Source organism: Ursus arctos, unplaced genomic scaffold, assembly GCF_023065955.2.
Source record: "Ursus arctos isolate Adak ecotype North America unplaced genomic scaffold, UrsArc2.0 scaffold_8, whole genome shotgun sequence".
Lineage (NCBI taxonomy): Eukaryota > Metazoa > Chordata > Mammalia > Carnivora > Ursidae > Ursus > Ursus arctos.
Window position 1 is genome coordinate 54,969,310 of NW_026623100.1, and position 17,835 is coordinate 54,987,144.

Genomic DNA, 17,835 nt, shown 5'->3' on the forward strand with positions numbered 1-17,835 from the left:
AAAGAGAATGCCAGTTTTTTTTCAAAGTAAACAGTATTTTTTTAATAAAAATTTTTTATTATGTTAGGCACCATACAGTACATCCCTAGTTTTTGATGTAAGGTTCCATGATTCATTACTTGCATATAACACCCAGTGCACCACTCAATACGTGCCCTCCTTAATACCCATCACCAGCCTATCCCAATCCCCCACCCCCCTCCCCTCTAAAGCCCTCAGTTTGTTTCCCAGAGTCCATAGTCTCTCATGCTTCATTCCCCCTTCTGTTTACCCCCCCTTCTTCTTCCCTTTCTTCTCCTACCGATCTTCCTACTTCTTATGTTCCATAAATGAGTGAAACCATATGATAATTGTCTTTCTCTGCTTGACTTATTTCGCTTAGCATTATCTCCTCCAGTCCCGTCCATGTTGCTGCAAATGTTGTAAAATCGTTCTTTTTGATGCCTGAGTAATATTCCATTGTAGATATGGACCACATCTTCTTAAAATGCCAGTTTTATTTATATCTTCGTTCAGTTCCAGGAGCAACTTAGGTGACTTACATAAATGTACTGCAAGATGAATTATAACAAAAGAAGTAGAAAACAGCATACGTTTATTGGGTTTGTGTTCTGGGTCCTGTACTAAGCAGTTTACATGTTATTTCATTTTATCCTGAGCAGACCCCAAAACAGCCTTCCCCCCAGTTTTTATAAGATATGTGAGGAAGTCCCCAGTAACTGTTCCTGAAGCACCCGGGACAGGTATTTTACATGAAAGATTCATTTGGGGCAGATGTGAAAATATTTTAGAGCAGTGGTTCCCAAACATTTTGGTATTAGAACCCTTTTATTTTACACTCTTAGAAATTATCGAGTACCACAAAGAGCTTTTGTTTATGTGGGTTATATCTATTGATATTTACTATATTAGAGAATAAAACTTCAGAAAATTTTGGAGAAGGAATACTTAAGCACATATTGCAGTAGCTGTCAGAGGGATGACATCATCATCACTTTGTCTAGCTTCTGGAAAATTCTTCTGGATTCTCAAGAGAGTACAAAGGGAAAATAGCTTTTTAGTGTTATTATGAAAACGTTTTGACCTTGCTGCCCCCCTGAAAGACTCCCTGAAAGGCTTCCCCTCAGGAGCCCCCAGACCACACTTTGAGAATCCCTGTTCTTCGAGGAAGGATCCAGCTAACCTAGAGAGAACAGGCTGTGGTATCCTGCATCTACACATATCAAGCTGGAGCCAAAGCAGCATTCCCAAATTTACTGGTTGGTGGACTTGCCAGTCTTACACCTCAGTTTAAGCAAAGGCAGAGAGAGAGGCGCCAAATGGTAATTGTAAGCAATCTATACAGAGTAGCATTTATGTCATCAGTGAAAAAAATATTTCTAACATTCCTTAAGCTCATTAGTACAATCACTCATGCAGATCAAAATAGCTTAAAAGCAAAGCCCTTGTAGTAGCTGCCTCTGGAAGGTAGACTTCCGCTCAGGGTCTTTCAATCAGCCACTTCTGGAGTGTGTGGGTAGGAGCACAGAGGGGTGTTTCCAATTAGAAATGTGTGTCACACTGTCTGTGCTCAGGTATTTTAAGGAAAACAATTGGAGAGCTAATAAGATATATGTCAGAAACAAAGTATGTGAATCAAGACTTTTTTGTTTTTAAATAATGAGATTTAACAAATGAGGATGAAGTTCTCTGCATATTTTTAATTAACCAGGTAAATGTGGAGCTGGAGAAAATCATCTGACTACTTTTTACACAAGAAAAGATCCAGAGATTTTAGTTAACTTCAGCCTTGCCAACCAGCAGTTTTTAGAGCAGTTGCTGAGAACCTGAAGATAGCCTTTAGCCAAGTGAATAGAAATATAAGTGTTCAAATAAAGGAGATAATTGTTAGATTCTCTGGGGTAGTTAGACTTCTCCCTCTGTAGCAATCACCAGTCATAAATGCCTTCATTCTTTTGGATAAGGCCACACATCTGCCAGCACCCGGCATCCATTCTCAGAGTTCTCACAAGCAGGCCACGGGGCCGCTAGCTCATACTGTAACATACTGTCATGCCTTGGTTTCGTTGGTGTGTGGACCACCTGGGAATTTTAGATACTAAAGTGACTTCAGATTTCTTCCAGTCTTCTTGATATTCAGCTTTGCCTCTAGAATCACAGTATTTTTTCACTCTGTACTCCAAGTTTGCTGACCTTTGTGCTCAGATACTTGTGTTCCCTTGTTACATGCTGCATTGTCCCATCACATTCACCCAGGTCAGCTCACCTCTTAGGTCTGGTTAATCTCACCACCACCACCATGTGTGACTTACTTCTGATAACAGCTGCATTGTTTATGCAACACTTAGAACAATACTTGATTCTGGAGCCCGCGTTTTAAAAGACATTGACAATGTAGAGACTGTCCGGATGAAGATAACTAAACAGGAGTTTATAAACCAAGCATTATTTTACAGAGTGACCCAACCTGTTCTCGCTCCCTTTCCTGCCATTGTCTCAACTAGTCTGTGTTTCACTCACACTGAACCACCCACAATCTCTCAAGTGTGGCATCTTCTCTCAAATTTTCATTCTCTGCTCAGCCCCCTTCCCTGTCTCTATGATGAATTCCTACTTTAACTTCAAGACCCAAGTCAAATAATATCTCTTCCTTCATAATTTCCCTTGACTTTCCTAGGTATTCTTACCTCTGGGTTCTCATAGAACTTTATACATGTCTGGATTATGTATTTAATCAAATTATAATCTAATCCAGGAGTCTTTTCTGTAAAAGACTGTATGGTAAATATTTTAGGCTTTGTCTGTTTCTGTCACAGTTACTCAAAAGTAGCCATAAATGAGTGTGACTGTGTTTCAGTAAAACTTTATATGGACACTAAAATTTAAATTTCATGTGATTGTCATGTCAAGAAGTAGTCTTCTTTTGATTTTTGCCCCCCAACCATTTCAAAATATAAAAACCATTCTTCGTTTCTGATCAGTACAAATCAGGCAGCAAGCTAGATTTGGCCCACTGGCTATGGTTTGCTGACTCTTGATCTAATCCATATGTTTATTCTTTCAGTCACTGTTGCATTCATTCATTTATGAAATATTCGTTTGCTGGCTCTTCTAGTTCCTGTGAATGCAGTGGTGAGAAAGAGACATAGTAAGGCAGAATCTTCTGCATTTGATTAAACTTACTGAGTTCAGACTTCCTATTCCATTTCTGTCCCCTAAGAATAGTATATTTCCTGGTACATTTTGAGATGAAGTAATGAAGATTGAAGATTGAACAGGAATAAGCCATTAAGTCTTTGCTAATCATTTCTCCTCTGACTGTGATTATGGTATCTTAAGTGAGTGTGAGAGAAATGTTATCTAAACACAGTGATAAATTTTAACAGATTATTTTGGAAAGAACTTTGTTGAATAGATGCGAGGATAAAGTATACATTTTGTCTGTTTTGTTGATGACAGCACTATTAAAGTGATATGCTTTGAGATTTATTAGCATTCTGTAATGAATTTTCTACATAGTTTTTGGTATGAATGTTTTAATTAACATTTAACTTTTATAATACTATCTTGGGGTAGATGGGTAAGCTATAGGGGAGGGGAAGCTTTTAACTAAAGGGAAATTTCCTCTCATTTGGATGTACCTGATGACATTTTTATATCCTACAAATGGTGTATTTTTAAGGATTAAAACCTTGGGTTGAGTATAATAACATATTAAGTCATTCTTTTACGCATAGAGATTAACTAGCTTTTTTCTTACTTAGCACTTTGCATGTATGTGGTTTTTCAAGGTTATAGGATACAACCTTAAAATACTTGTTACCTCATATAATTTTAATCCTAACAGTGTGATACATGCTTATTTTCTCTTTATAGGAGAGATAAACTTTGGATTTGCATGGAGTTTTGTGGAGGTGGTTCTTTACAGGATATTTATCATGGTAAGACAAAAGTTATGTTTTATACACATTCAGTAGAATTTCTTAAAGTATAGTTATTTACTATATTAAAGCATTAATGTTGTTTTGAGGAAAGTATGTTTTATTATTGTTTAGATAATATAAAAGAATTTAAGATCCATACGGATGAAAGGAGCACTTGCATTGTAAGTTGCAGAATTATGTGCAGTTGAATTATTTGCTAATTGTAAAGAAGACATATTATATATAGTTCAAAATTTCAAACTCAGGTTTGTAAGAAACATGTAAAGGCCTTGATGGTTAACACTAAGCCAAAAGAATATCCAATTAATACATGAATAGTATTAATATAAAGATAACTGATTTTTGTTCTCATGTATTTAAGAAGCATCAGTTAAATTGTTTACTTTTTTAAATACTAGATTCTGCGGAGTTAAAAATTATTAAAGCTTTTTTAATTGAGATTTCAGTGGAGTATGTAAGAAAGATGTATGAAGTACAGTAACAGTGTATACGGTTTTTTCTCTCTCTTCCTGTCCCATCCTGGTTCTGTGAGTGGGTTATTGTCACGAACTGCAGAGTAGGTTTATTCTTTTACGGAGCTGTGCTTTTTGATTAATGTAAAATAAAATACTATTTTATAAGTCATATGTCAATTTTACGAGAAAATATTTTGGGAAATTTTTTTATTTTTCTTGATATGGGATTTGTGCTCAGGTTTTCCCATTAGGGCCTCCTAAGTAGTTTTGGGGTTGATTGTAATAAAGCAGATGTTAAAAGACTATTTGGGTAGGAATTTTACTGCCTCTATTTCACTTCACTTTACTGTATCTTCTTGGTGTAGATTTTACTTACCATAAAGATTAATGTAATAGCATTTTAAAGTACTACTAACTACAGCTGGAATGGGAAAAAGGAAATGATAGATTTTCTGGAATTGTTTTCAAAGGCTAATGAAGAAAATGGGTTTTTAATTGGTCTTTAAAAGATACGTACACTCTAGGTAGAAAGAAGAGGTAGAAGTACATCCTAGGAGATGAAACAGCAGTACAGTGACATGCAGGTGTGACGTGTGAGGTCACTGTCATTGGTGTAGGGTCTCTATTTGGGGAATAGGGTCAGATACGGAGAACCTGGAAAGCCAGGTGGAAGAACATGAGAACATTTCTGCTTTTGAAAAGTTATTTCTTTTCTGAGAATATTTTTTTATTATGTATGGCTGTTCTTTATATTTCAGAATTTTTTTATTAATGACATTTTGATTTCAAAGGTTCAGTGAAACTTGAGAAATACTTGGCATTATTTTGTGTTGCAGGACATAGTGTTTCTGCAAGCTATTCAAAATTCAAAAAGCTATTTCCCTTTTTTTTTTTTTGTCTTAATTTGGACTAATTTGCCTACTGTTTTTTTTTTTCATACTTATTCATTTAATTTCCTTCGTCCTGAAGTTCTTTCAGCTGGGTCTTCCAGGGGAGCAAGCTCAGTCTTTGACCCTCACTCTTCAATCATAGTTTAAGTGGGGCATAGACAGATATTTTCTGTCAGCATTTTGAAGATATTAGACCACTGTCTTTTACCTTCTATAGTTGTTGGTATCTTCTGTCACTCTAACTACGTATTAATCCTTTTCAGGTGATCTTCCTTTCTAATTGACTTTAAGATTTTTTTTCCTCTTAATTTCTGGTGTTTTTAGTATCTAAACATGGATTTACATTTACTTTTCTTGCTTACGACTTAAAGTGCTTACCAGAGAGGATTTAGTTTATTCATCAAGCCTGGACAGTTATCAGTTATTATCTCTTCAGATCTTTTCTACCCCAGTCTCTCTGATCTCTCTGTTTAGAATGTCAGCTAGATAGACATTAGACCTTCTCTGTGTCTCTTAAACTCAGCTGTATATTTTGCACTTTTTAATCCCTCTGTACAGCATTGAGGATACTCAGAACCATCTTATAGTTAACTGATTTTATAGCTGTAGTTAGTACAGCTGTTTTAATTTTTGGTGACTGTATTTTTTCATTTCTAAAAAGTATTTGATTCTATTTCAAGCCTCCCTTCATTTTATATTTGTGTCTTATTCTCTTGTAATTTTTCATTCCTTCTTTTACATCTTTAGTTTTTTAAGCATACCTTTCTTCAGTCTTTCTCAGATTTTGAAGTAATTCCATCAGATATATATATATATATATATATATATATATATATATATATGCTTGCTCTTAGGTATCTGGTTCTGCTTTCTTCATGAAGAAGCAAGAAGACGAGTTTAGTTACAGAAATCATTTTATCATGATTGTTGACATTCCATTTCAATCAAATGTTGGAAATAACAAAGTAATATGAATTTCTTAATACTGATTTATTTATACTGCTCAGCAAGTGGGTCAGTGGAAGAAACAATAATTTTGCAACACCCTGGATATTCTCAAACATACATACAAGGGATTTACATGCTTATACAAAACCCTAGTCTCTGTTCACTCCAGACTGCATCCTGATTTCCACCAAATGACCTCCTCGTGGCGATGTGTATACTCCTCTTTGGCTAGTCTGTAGTGCTGTCTACTTGCACAGCCACATAAGACAGATACTTCCAGTTTCTTTCTGTGTTTCTCTTTCTCTTCTCTCTTTTATCACATTGTCATTCTGTGGGAGTAGTGTACTAACTTGGGTTACCTCATCTAGTGAAAGAGAAGTTCTTCTTTTCTAATAGCCCTAATGCTTGTGGGATTTTGCTTTTTTATAGGTGTATGCAAAGCATATTTTGATCTGTCATGCAAAATATGCAAAGCCTGCTTTTTTCTCTGTTGTTTCTCCTTTTTTTTATTTCTGCTTTCTAAAGTATCATTAAACCAATTTTTATATTTTGTTTTACTGTTCTTAATGCCATCACTCCATACGATTTTTTAAAAATTTAAATCTTCTTACAAGAGGGAACTGTATTAGTTGTCTTGTTGCTATATAACAAATGATCCCAAAATTTAGCAGCTTAAAATAACAAATATTATGTCCCAGTTTCTGAGGGTCAAGAATTCAGGAATGGCTTAGTTGGGTAATTCTAGCTCAAGTTCTCTCATGAAGTTACAGTCTGGCTGTTGGCTGGGACTGCAGTCCTCTGCAGGCTTAAGTAGGGCTCGAGAATTCACTTTCACTTTAATTCACTTAACATGGCTGTTGGCAGAAAGCTTCAGGTCCTTGATGGCTGTTGGCAGGTCTCAGTTTTTTACTCTGTGGATCTAGCCGTAGGACAGCTTGAGTGTCTTCACGAAATGGCAGCTGGCTTCCCCAGACATGCCCTCTCAGAGAGCAAGGAAGAAGCCACAAAGCCTTTGATGATGTAGTGGGAGAAGTTTCCGCCATATCTTGTTCTTTAGAACAAGTCGTTTCTGTCTAGCCCATACTCAGGAAGGGAATTAAGTTCCAACACTTGAGGTGGAAACTATCAAAGCATTCGTGGACATGTTTTGAATTATCACAGGTGTGGGGGGGGGGGATACGTTTTGAATTTATACTTTTTCATGAGTTTCTTCTCTCCTTTTGTTTACTTTTTCTTTGAAGAACTAACATTGGAACCTTTCATTGTCCCAATATAATGCATTTTTTCCTCTATTTTCCATTGAACATTTTTCTTTCTGTTTAATATTGTTCTTTAACAGTTTTCCACATTCTGTTGTGTCATTTCTGGGGAATTGCTTTTCATCTACTTACTTTTTTCTTCAGCAGGAATTCCATATGGCTTTTGAGAGTGGGTCCTTCCACAGCGGTGGTAGTCTAGGTCGTGGTGGTGTTTTTTCCAAGACCTCGGTGTATCCAATATATTTGAATCCTAAACCTGAGTGAAGAAGAGGCCTGTGGTGACAGAATCCAGAAGATATTTTCCCCTATCCAGATCCTAGGCCATGACACAAAATCCCCAGTCTTCTCTTTGTCCTTGTCTGCCCTTTTAAGATGAGGGTGTAGCCCTTTGAAGGTTCTGGTTTTATGGGCATATTTGTTTTAACTCTTCCTCTACAGATCAATGGCCTTTTCTTCTGTTTCCCATGTAGGGGATAAAACTAAAGCCCCAGCTTACTAAGATTGGCCTTTCCCTTAGAGACAGCTAGAATATTTCACATTTTTACCATTCTGATTTTCATTTCCCCTTTTGTTTTTGGCTCCTGGGAAAGCCTCTTACTTTTTAACTTAGCTAGGAATTTAAAAGGTTATTTAAAATATTCTTTTCTGTCATTTCTAGGTGTTGTTTTCAGGGTTTTCAGGGTGTTTGCCATATTGTGGAAACAAAAATATAAAGGAGGCCCATCTTCTTGAATGAGAGGGGCTTATAAACCATAAGAATGAGTTATATGGCTTATCTTCAGACATTCAAACCCAGACTTGTCCTTAACAAAACTAAAGTGAAATAGATTTCTCTCTTTCACAATTGTAAAGTACCACAAATACCCCAAAGTAAACAGTTTTACAAAGAGGTTACTATCTAGCAAAAGACTCCATCATTGGAATTTAATTCACTTTTTAGAATTGTCTCAATAGTCTCTCCCACCTAATGTGGAGAGACTTTATTCTAAAGTGATTAGTAGGGAAAAAGAGAAAACTATTTAAATGTCTTCAGTAGTGGATAGATGCACACAGAGAAATATTATTTAAATATTATGATTGAGTTATATGTATTGATATGGAAAGTTGTCCATGGTAAGTGAAAAAAGCAGATTTTAGAATTGTATGTGTAATATGATTCCGTTCATATTCTTCTGTGAGATCTATACATACATTATTTAAAATGTGTCTCTATATAAAATTATCTGGTAGACTTTAGGCCAAACTATTGATATTGCCTATTATCGAGTAATAGTTTGGGTAAGGAAGAGACCTTTACTTTCCAGACTTGTCTATTGATTGGATTTTTATAGTGAACATATTAATTTTATAGCTATAAAGCAAATAATTTTAGGGGAAAAATATTGACTTAAAACCATCTGTAATGCAGGGTGCCTGGGTGGCTCAGTTAGTTAACCGACTTTTGATTTTGGCACAGGTCATGATCTCAGGGTTGTGAGATTGACCCCTGCTTCAGGCTCTGTGCCGGGTGTGGAGCCTGCTTAAGATTCTCCCTCTCCCTCCGCCCTTTTTAAAAAGAATTATTTATTTATTTGAGAGAAAGTGAGTGAGAAAGAGCACAAAGGGAGAGCAAGAAGCAGACTCCTTGCTGAGCAGGGAGCCTGACGTGGGGCTCAGTCCCAGGACCCTGGGATCATGACCTGAGCCAAAGGCAGTTACTTAACTGACTGAGTCACCCATGCACCCCTCTGCCCACCCCTCTTAAACAAACAAACAGACAAAAAACCTAGCCTTAATACATGCATTACATATCAATTTTAGAAAAGCTTTAATAAAAAGTAGCTAAGCCTCTTGGCCATGATTTATTTCTTTTAACATTTAAAAGGTAATATTGATAGTGAGGTGCAAAAATGAAAATATAATTAATTTCAGAGACTATTTCAGTCTGTTATTCATTCCACAAACATTGATTTAGCAGCTTTCCCATCCAGGCACTGTTCTAAACACTGGGGATACAACAATGAGAAAATCAGTTTTAAAAAGTCCTGCCCTCGTGGAGCTTACATTGTAGTACAGTTGTTGAGGTGTATCAGGGCTATTGCGTAATGGAACTAGTAAAACTTCGTCATTTACTGAAAAACATGCTTTGACTAATTTCACTAATATAATTTTCTTATAGTAACGGGACCTCTGTCAGAACTGCAAATTGCATATGTTAGCAGAGAAACACTACAGGTAAATGCAGTGCTAATTAAAAAGTACCATTCTTTATTAGATTTGGTGATTAATTGTGCATTATCTGTTAAGTAAGGATTGAGCATTCTAGTTTGTTAAACTCTTGGATTTGAAAACATTTTTATTTGTGTAGTAAACGCAAATTATATTTGCAAATAAACACTGTAAAGCCTCAGTGTGATAGTATGACCTCCTAAAATTTAAGTGCTATGGATTTGTTATTTTATGTTTTTATATTCCTCTTAATACCAAAGAAAGGCTTGAAAATTAAGCACTCTTAGAGGAATTGAAACTCATTCTAATACTAATTACATTTATACTTTTTAAACATTATTTCAGACTATTTGCAGAGTTTAGTAAAAAGTATTTGTCTTAAGAAAATTAGTGGTTCCAGCTGAGCTTTGCCTTTTTCATTTTGATTCTTTTGTCTTTTAGACTATTTCAGTAAAATGAGTTACTGATAACCACTAGACTTTCTGTAATGAGTAAATAAAAAAGAGAAACTACTATTAACTATTCAGTTGATCACTTCACATCCTGAAATATGCTCTGTAATAAAGTCTCATTAATTTTTGTTTTTTGTTTTTTGAAACTCCAGGGATTATGCTATCTTCACAGTAAAGGAAAAATGCACAGAGATATAAAGGTATACATCATATGTTTAACTTCATGGCCTCTCTTCATTTTTAAATACTCGGATCAAACTGTTGAGCAATTGTCTTAATCTATTTGATGAATTTCTTACCTGAACTATGTTACTATAATAAAATTGAGTGATACTTTTGAGAGTTGTATTACCTTTTTAAGCAGCTTAATTGAGATACAATTCACATACCATAAAATTACCCTTTTAAAGTATACATTTGTGAATTAGTGTTGTAATAACCTGTATTAGTTAATCTGTAGTTATTTGTAAAAAGCAAATTAGATCGTCAGCTTCCATTAAGTGAGGGTTTTTAGAACATTTCATGCTTTGAATATTAGTAAACTTTGGCAGTCTTAAGGAACTATCATTAATAATGTCTCAAAATGGGTAAATTCAACTGTAACATTTTCTGATGGTCTTCGATTTAACTGGCAGAGAAGAGCAGGTACACTGGATGTGCTGGGGTTAGCTCTGTGGTAAACTAGGTGCTATGGCAGGACTCCTGAAGTTATTTCTAAACATACTGCCATCTCCCCAACTTAGTTATTTTCTCCTTTCGTTTATTTTTCTTTTCTTCTTCATTCGTCTTTTCTTCTACTTCTTTCCCCCTTTTGTTTTCTGAAGTTTTCTTTAGCGTAAAGGTTATTAACTTTTTTTTTTTTTTGTATCCTGTTGTTCTTGGAGTCTCTGATGAAAGCCATGACTGTCTTCTCAGGAAATGTCCTTATGCACATGCCTTCATATTTTGCATGAAATTTCAGCAGACGGGCAGATCACCTGCTGAGATCCTTTAAGTATTTTTTATAAGCCACTTAAAAGACATAAGCAAAAAGCTTTGGAGTTTCAAAGGAGAAGAGATCATAACATAAGTAAATGAAGAAAGGTACTGTGTCATCAGCACTTAGGTGATCTGAAAAGACTGATAGATTTTTGTCACAAGTGGAGGTTGGAGTACCTTCTAAGCAGAGGGAGCAATGTAAGCAAAGATACAGATGTCAGAAATTGCAGGGTCATTTTAGGGAGCATAAAAGCTGCACCGTATTATTAAAGAGAAGAGAAAGTATGAGAGTAACAGGAAATGGGCTTGACCAGGTGGTTTCGTGCTCTGTTACATGAAGAGTTGTGTGAACTTCAGAGTTGGAGCCTAACTGGGGAGATTCTGCCCATCACCATTATTTCTACCCTGGTCTGCCGATTTGTTCTCTCACCTGCACTTCCGGAGCATCCTTCTGCTCTGCTCGAGTGTTTCTATAGTCACTTCTCCACCTTGCAGCCAGAGTGCTCTTTTTAAATCAGAGCTCATCACTCTTCTGTTTATAAACCACCCTTGGCTTCCTACCATACTCAGTGTAAAATCCGGATTTTTTTTTTTACCATGGCCTATAAGGTTATCCATGATCTGGCCCCTGCTTTTCTTTCTGACCTCATCTCACACTCTTCTCCATTTTACTCATTCTGTTCCAGCCACACCAAACTTGATGTTTTTGGAATATGTGGAACTCATTCTGGCACCAAGTCTTTGTATGTGCTGTGCCCTCTTTCTGGAGTGTTTTTCTCCCAGATTTTGGCATGGCTCTGTACCCTCACTTCATCCAGATCTCTGCTCAGATATCACCGTCTTTAAAGTACTTATCTGATCCTGCCTTTGAATCATTCCTTGTGTCCATTCATTCGTTTGTGTATGTGTGTATTCATTTTTAGATTTTCTTTCTCTCCTATTCAATGTAAACTTCCTGAGAGCTGGAACTGATTCTTATTTATTACTGTATTTATTACTATAACCCTAGAACTTGAAATAGCACTTGGTTGTTCAGGGAAAGAGGAACGGAAGGATGGAAAGAAGGGAGCATCAAGGGCTATAGATGCACGTGATATGATATCAACTATAATTTAGGAACATTAACCTGGAGCTGGGGAAGGACCAAACTGAGCACTGCAGCAGACATCTAGATAGCTGGGGCCTAGATCAAGTTAAAATCCCTGCTGTGTCAGTCAGTTAAGCCTGTTCTCCAGGCTGCAAGCTCTCCAGACCCCATACTATTGAGATTTGTGGAGGCTTCCTCTTGAGGCATGATCAGTCATTAACTCCATTTTCAGCTCTTCTCCCTTCCCAAGAGAATGTGGGGCAGGGCTGAAAATTCCAAGCTTCCAATCATGGCTTGGCCTTTCCGGTGACCATCCCTCATCCAGGAGCTGTCCAGGAGCCCACCCAGAGTTGCTTCATTAGAACAGGAGACACTCTTGTCACCTCCCAAATTACGAATGTTTCAAGAGCACTGTGTCAAGAACCAGGGTCTGAGACCATATATTAGACAAAAGATGCTCCCAGTGCTCTTGTCACTTAGGAAATTACCAGGGTTTCCAGAAGGCCATGCCAGAAACCGGGGGAGAAACTTTATCTCACAGTCCATGCAGATAGGTGACATTTTAATTTGGTGGGCCTATGGCTCGTTGTTTATGTTTATGTTCTGAACGGGCCTAAGCTGTGGGCAGACACGTTAGGATAGACAGCGCCATGTACTAAGCAGCAAGGTTCAGGCTTCCATACCAGCACTGTTTCATCAATGATCAATTCCTAGAAAGGGAAATTTATGGGTTTTTGAACAGGAAATAAGTTTAAAATGTAATACAAGGAATTGAAAATGCCGATATAAGGTCACATTTTAGTGCAGTCACAGTGTATGATCTGTAAGAAAATAACGCTTAGATGAAAAATAATACATCATTTTTATAATAATATTCATATCGTGTTAATAGCAGCCTTTTGCAAGGTGGAAATTTTATAAGAATAGTCAAATTGCCTAAAATGTAGACGATAAGTTTTCCTGTGAATATAATGATGTAACATTTTAACTGGGGATACTTCAAATTTCAAGTATTCCTACGTCTAGGGCTGCCACTTGTGATTATTTTAAATATGTATATTTGATCTATTATATGTGCTGTCTGAGAAAATGTCTCTTACTTTAAAATGTTCTCACTTTGAAGGGAGCTAACATTCTGTTAACGGATAATGGTCATGTAAAATTGGGTAAGTAAATTAAAATTTTGTCATTTGTGCAAATTTATTCCAGAACATAGTAAGTTTATATTTTCCTCTGTTAGGACTAGGTTTTCCCTCAGCATTTCTGTATTTTTAGGTGAAAATCTCATTGTTGGGCATATGTAACCTCTCTGTATCTGGTTTCTCTTCTCTTAAATGGGGATAAAGTCTGCCCTTCACGTATGACAGATTTGGTGTAAAGATACAATAAAATAATAATTCTCTAGAGATTCTTTTACCGGTAACCTGAGGAATGTGACTTTTAGTAAGAATAATCTGTACAAAATTACCTGGTAACCAAAAAACAAGGTAAATAAAAGCCAAAAAAATCAATTATACCAGCAATCCTACATTCTTTACATTAGCTTTTAAAATGAAATACAGTATTATTTATATAAGAATGTAATATCGATGCTGGATGTTGTTTATTTCAAACTGTACTTATTATTTTGTAACTTTTGGTTATGACTGAAATAGAGTTTAAACCCTAAATAATAACTGAATTTGAAAGTTTAAGACTGGAAATATTTATAGCATAGTAGTTTTTGTAAATAAAATCATGGCTGTTAGGTGTTAAATGAAGTATTTAATAAACAAGAAAGTTATTTTGAATTACATTTTACTATAAGATAAATTAGAATTCAATAACATTTGTAAAAGCACGAATAAAACTATTTAGAACTATAGCCTACAGTAGGAGCAATCAGATTTAAAAGTATGTATCTGAAAATTAACACTTGAGTAATAAAATTTTTCCAGACCACCTCTAAAGATGAAAAAGTGTTTAACTATTGATGGCTTAGTGAACAGTTTGTCAGTTTAATATTTTGTGTTAATATTATGTGCCTTCCTGGCAGACAACCTATATATATCTTGGTTGATAAGGACTTAGAAATGACCATTAAAAACTAGAAAATATTTAGAAGTCAACATACTTCAAGAATAGCAACAAATCCTACATAAAAACAGATTTCCTGGTAGTGATTGGTGTTGGTATTAGAATGTATTGCTGAGGTGAGGTTTTGTAGAATATTCTTTTTGGATGTCTTTTTCAAGCTAGGGTAGATTTGCCAGTAGATTATTAGCTTGTTTGATGTCAGTCATCATGAAAGTGGCAGGAAGTGAATGGAATATTTTGCTACTTAGGGTCCCTTCCAGTGATAGTCCTTGAATTTCAGGTCCTGGGAATTTGAAATTATGATTTTATTAAGTCTGGCAGCTTAAATTTTCTCAGCTGTCTCTTTCTCATGAAAGTCATTTGATCTTGACTTTTGTTGTCATTTGATTCATGCAGGGATAGATGGGAATCTATTTGGCTGTGATACATACTGACTACTTTGTGGTATTTTAGCGCTAACCCATAGAAGTTAAAAATTTTAATATGATGTTTAAGAATATCGCATTTTGTGAAATTAGTTTAATGAAAAGAACTATTAAAAGTTTCTTCTCATGTTACTGTAAATAATTTTACTTTCCCTCAGCTTTTTTTCCCCTAAATGTTTCTTATTTTTTTAATAGCTGATTTTGGAGTATCTGCACAGATTACAGCTACAATTGCCAAACGGAAGTCTTTCATTGGTACACCATATTGGTAATTGTATTTTAATTGACAATATAACTTTTTGTTTTTCTATCATTATTGAATACAGCATTTCTTGAAAAAAATAGACTGGTCAAAATTTTTAGGACTAAAACAGATTAAGAAGATAATCAGTAGCTTAAGCAGTTTAGGCGTGTACACTTTTGGATGGATTACACAGCCAAAGAATATTTTATCGTGTTTATTTTCATTAAGTGGAAAAGGCTTTAAAAAGATGGATAATGGCTTTTGGGAACCTTGATAGATAAAGGAATTCATTGACTCTGTGGAGTCCAGCATGGTTTTTACGCATACTTAGTAAATGTTTGTTGATTACTGATCTCCAACTCTGGCTTCAGAGATTAAAACTAATGTTATTCCTCTTATAAGAAAGTAGGAACTATCTTGGGAGCATGTGAAATTGTGAATTAGGCAAAGTAAATTTTGAGAACATTCTCACACTTCATGTCTCTTTCTAGTATCTTGTCTTTTCCACATGAACTCTAGGAATGTAGAGCAGAATGGAATCTCTTGTCCCAGGTGACTAAGGTTGGCCGTTAACTCAGGTCATAAAAAATGTTTGTTCAGTGGCATATCTCAAAATAAATGCATATGTACCTTAAACATTTTATTTTAATTTAAGGCATATGAGTGTACTTTTTTCTTTTCTTTGCCATAGGACCAAGGCCTTTTCTTTGAGTGGCTCACTAATTAGAGTTCTGACCTAATAAACTACACCCACAGTGCCTCAGCTGTATTTCCCACGTTGTGTTTCTCTAAAGTGCAGTGAAAACTTGGACGTAAAAAGCATGTGACTTTTTTTAAGCCAGACGTATGAGGTATAAATTCAGCCTTACTAGGTGTGCAGTTCTCCCAAGGTTGAGAAACTTGTGTGCTGTGGTGGTGAGAAATACCACCAGAATCAGTATAAAAGATAGGTTTCCGCCACCCAAGGAAGTATTCTTTTGTCCCCTTTTAGTAAATTCTGTTCCCTCATCCCTAACTTCTGTCAACACCCGTCTGATTTCTGTCTCTATAGTTTTGTCTTTTCCCTGAATGTCGTACAAATGGAATTATATAGTCTATAGCCTTCCTAGTCTCTTATAGTTGTCATATTCTTACCTAGTTTGCCAGGTTTTTTGGTTTTGTCTTTAGAAACTTATCTTTAACAAGGTTTTCGAAAGCATTCACTTTAATTTTCATAACTTGCTCTTTTTAACTCCAAAACAAGTCAGTTTTTTCAGAACATTTAATTAAATATTTATATTATTGTATAATAATACATATAATATAATGAATAAACAGGCTCAGAGATGAGCTCAGTTGACAGTGATAAGCATACAGCCTAACTGGCAGAAGTAGAAGTACACTGGCTGCATACTTCCACTCATATTTTTACGAGGAATGGAGAACGTCCCCTCACACAGCAAGCCAGGCATATCAGCTTGATGCACTTTGATTCTCTGCTAGTGCATTCCCAGCAACAAGTTGGAACCTAGCCATCAATAAAGTAATAACTGACATACTTTAAAATTACTTTTCTTACAATAATTTGAATATTTTTAAGCAGTACTTTAAGATTAGAAAGATTTTAAGAACAAGCACCTTGAAAGTTAGAGGGTTTTTGTGTGTGTGTGTGTGTGTGTGTGTGTGTGTTTAACTTCACTGACTTACTTGACTTGTCTGAAGTCATACTAGGAAGACAAATGTGTATTTGTAAAGCTACTTATTAAATCATCCTTTTGATATGTAAGAGTTGGTTATTTTTAAAGCTATTGTTTAGGATTTAAAATTTTTATATTTGAAAATCAGTATAATCATTTAAATCAGTTAAATACTAATTTATAGAGATATAATTAGAATAAGACTACATAGGAAAGTTAAAAAAAAGAAAGCTAAGTTTGGGTCACTTTCCTCTAAATAAATACAGTTTTAAAAAGCAAACACTCGGGGCGCCTGGGTGGCACAGCGGTTAAGCGTCTGCCTTCGGCTCAGGGCGTAATCCCGGCATTCTGGGATCAAGCCCCACATCAGGCTCCTCCGCTATGAGCCTGCTTCTTCCTCTCCCACTCCCCCTGCTTGTGTTCCCTCTCTCGCTGGCTGTCTCTATCTCTGTCGAATAAATAAAAAATCTTTAAAAAAAAAAAAAAAAAAAAAGCAAACACTCATTTTTGTAACTTCCACCATTATAATAAAATTGAGAAACTGCCAATTAACTTTATAGTAAATATGAGTTAAGTACCAAATGAAGATTATTGATGCCCCAATAAATAGTTTTGGTCACATGAAAACAGAGGCCAGATTGCAGTTTATTGGTGTAAGTGGGTGGAGCTAAAAATTATAGATCATTTATTGCAAGATGTTATTTCTCTGTAAAATTCTGCAGAGTTGTACAGAGGAAAAGATGGAGATGTGGACAAATTTGGGATATGTTGCTATATTATAATTGTGAAGTTTTATAAACCTTTATAGTAAGTATAGTAAAGTAACTAAGGAGTCGACAGGTCTTGGGGTGGAGGATCTTACCAAGTCAAGATCTTGGAAGCGATCTTCGAAATACTACATATTTTTCAGATATCAGGGCCTAAATAGGCCTCAGCTTAGATACTGGTAGTTCCAGGTGCCTCTGGTGAGAATACGAAAGAAAATACAATAAACAGAAGTTGTTTTCTTGATTTTTGTTTTGTTTTCCTGGAATATTTCCTTCAGGATGGCTCCAGAAGTTGCAGCCGTTGAGAGGAAAGGGGGGTACAATCAGCTCTGTGATCTCTGGGCAGTAGGAATCACCGCCATAGAACTTGCAGAGCTTCAGCCGCCTATGTTTGACTTGCACCCAATGAGGTCAGTGTGTCATAAC

At 35.7% G+C, this 17,835-nt stretch overlaps 1 protein-coding gene across 3 annotated transcripts in view; it reads left to right on the forward strand.

Annotated features, from left to right (window-relative positions):
* Positions 1-17,835, forward strand: part of MAP4K3 (mitogen-activated protein kinase kinase kinase kinase 3) — a 181,929-nt gene that overhangs the window by 103,817 nt on the left and 60,277 nt on the right. For all 3 annotated transcript variants that reach the window (XM_057309419.1, XM_026479448.4, XM_026479456.4), the window contains exons 4-9: positions 3,877-3,941; positions 9,655-9,710; positions 10,309-10,356; positions 13,345-13,387; positions 14,918-14,990; positions 17,688-17,819. In XM_057309419.1, coding sequence (XP_057165402.1) covers positions 3,877-3,941; positions 9,655-9,710; positions 10,309-10,356; positions 13,345-13,387; positions 14,918-14,990; positions 17,688-17,819 — 417 coding nt within the window. The remainder of the gene's footprint in view (positions 1-3,876; positions 3,942-9,654; positions 9,711-10,308; positions 10,357-13,344; positions 13,388-14,917; positions 14,991-17,687; positions 17,820-17,835) is intronic.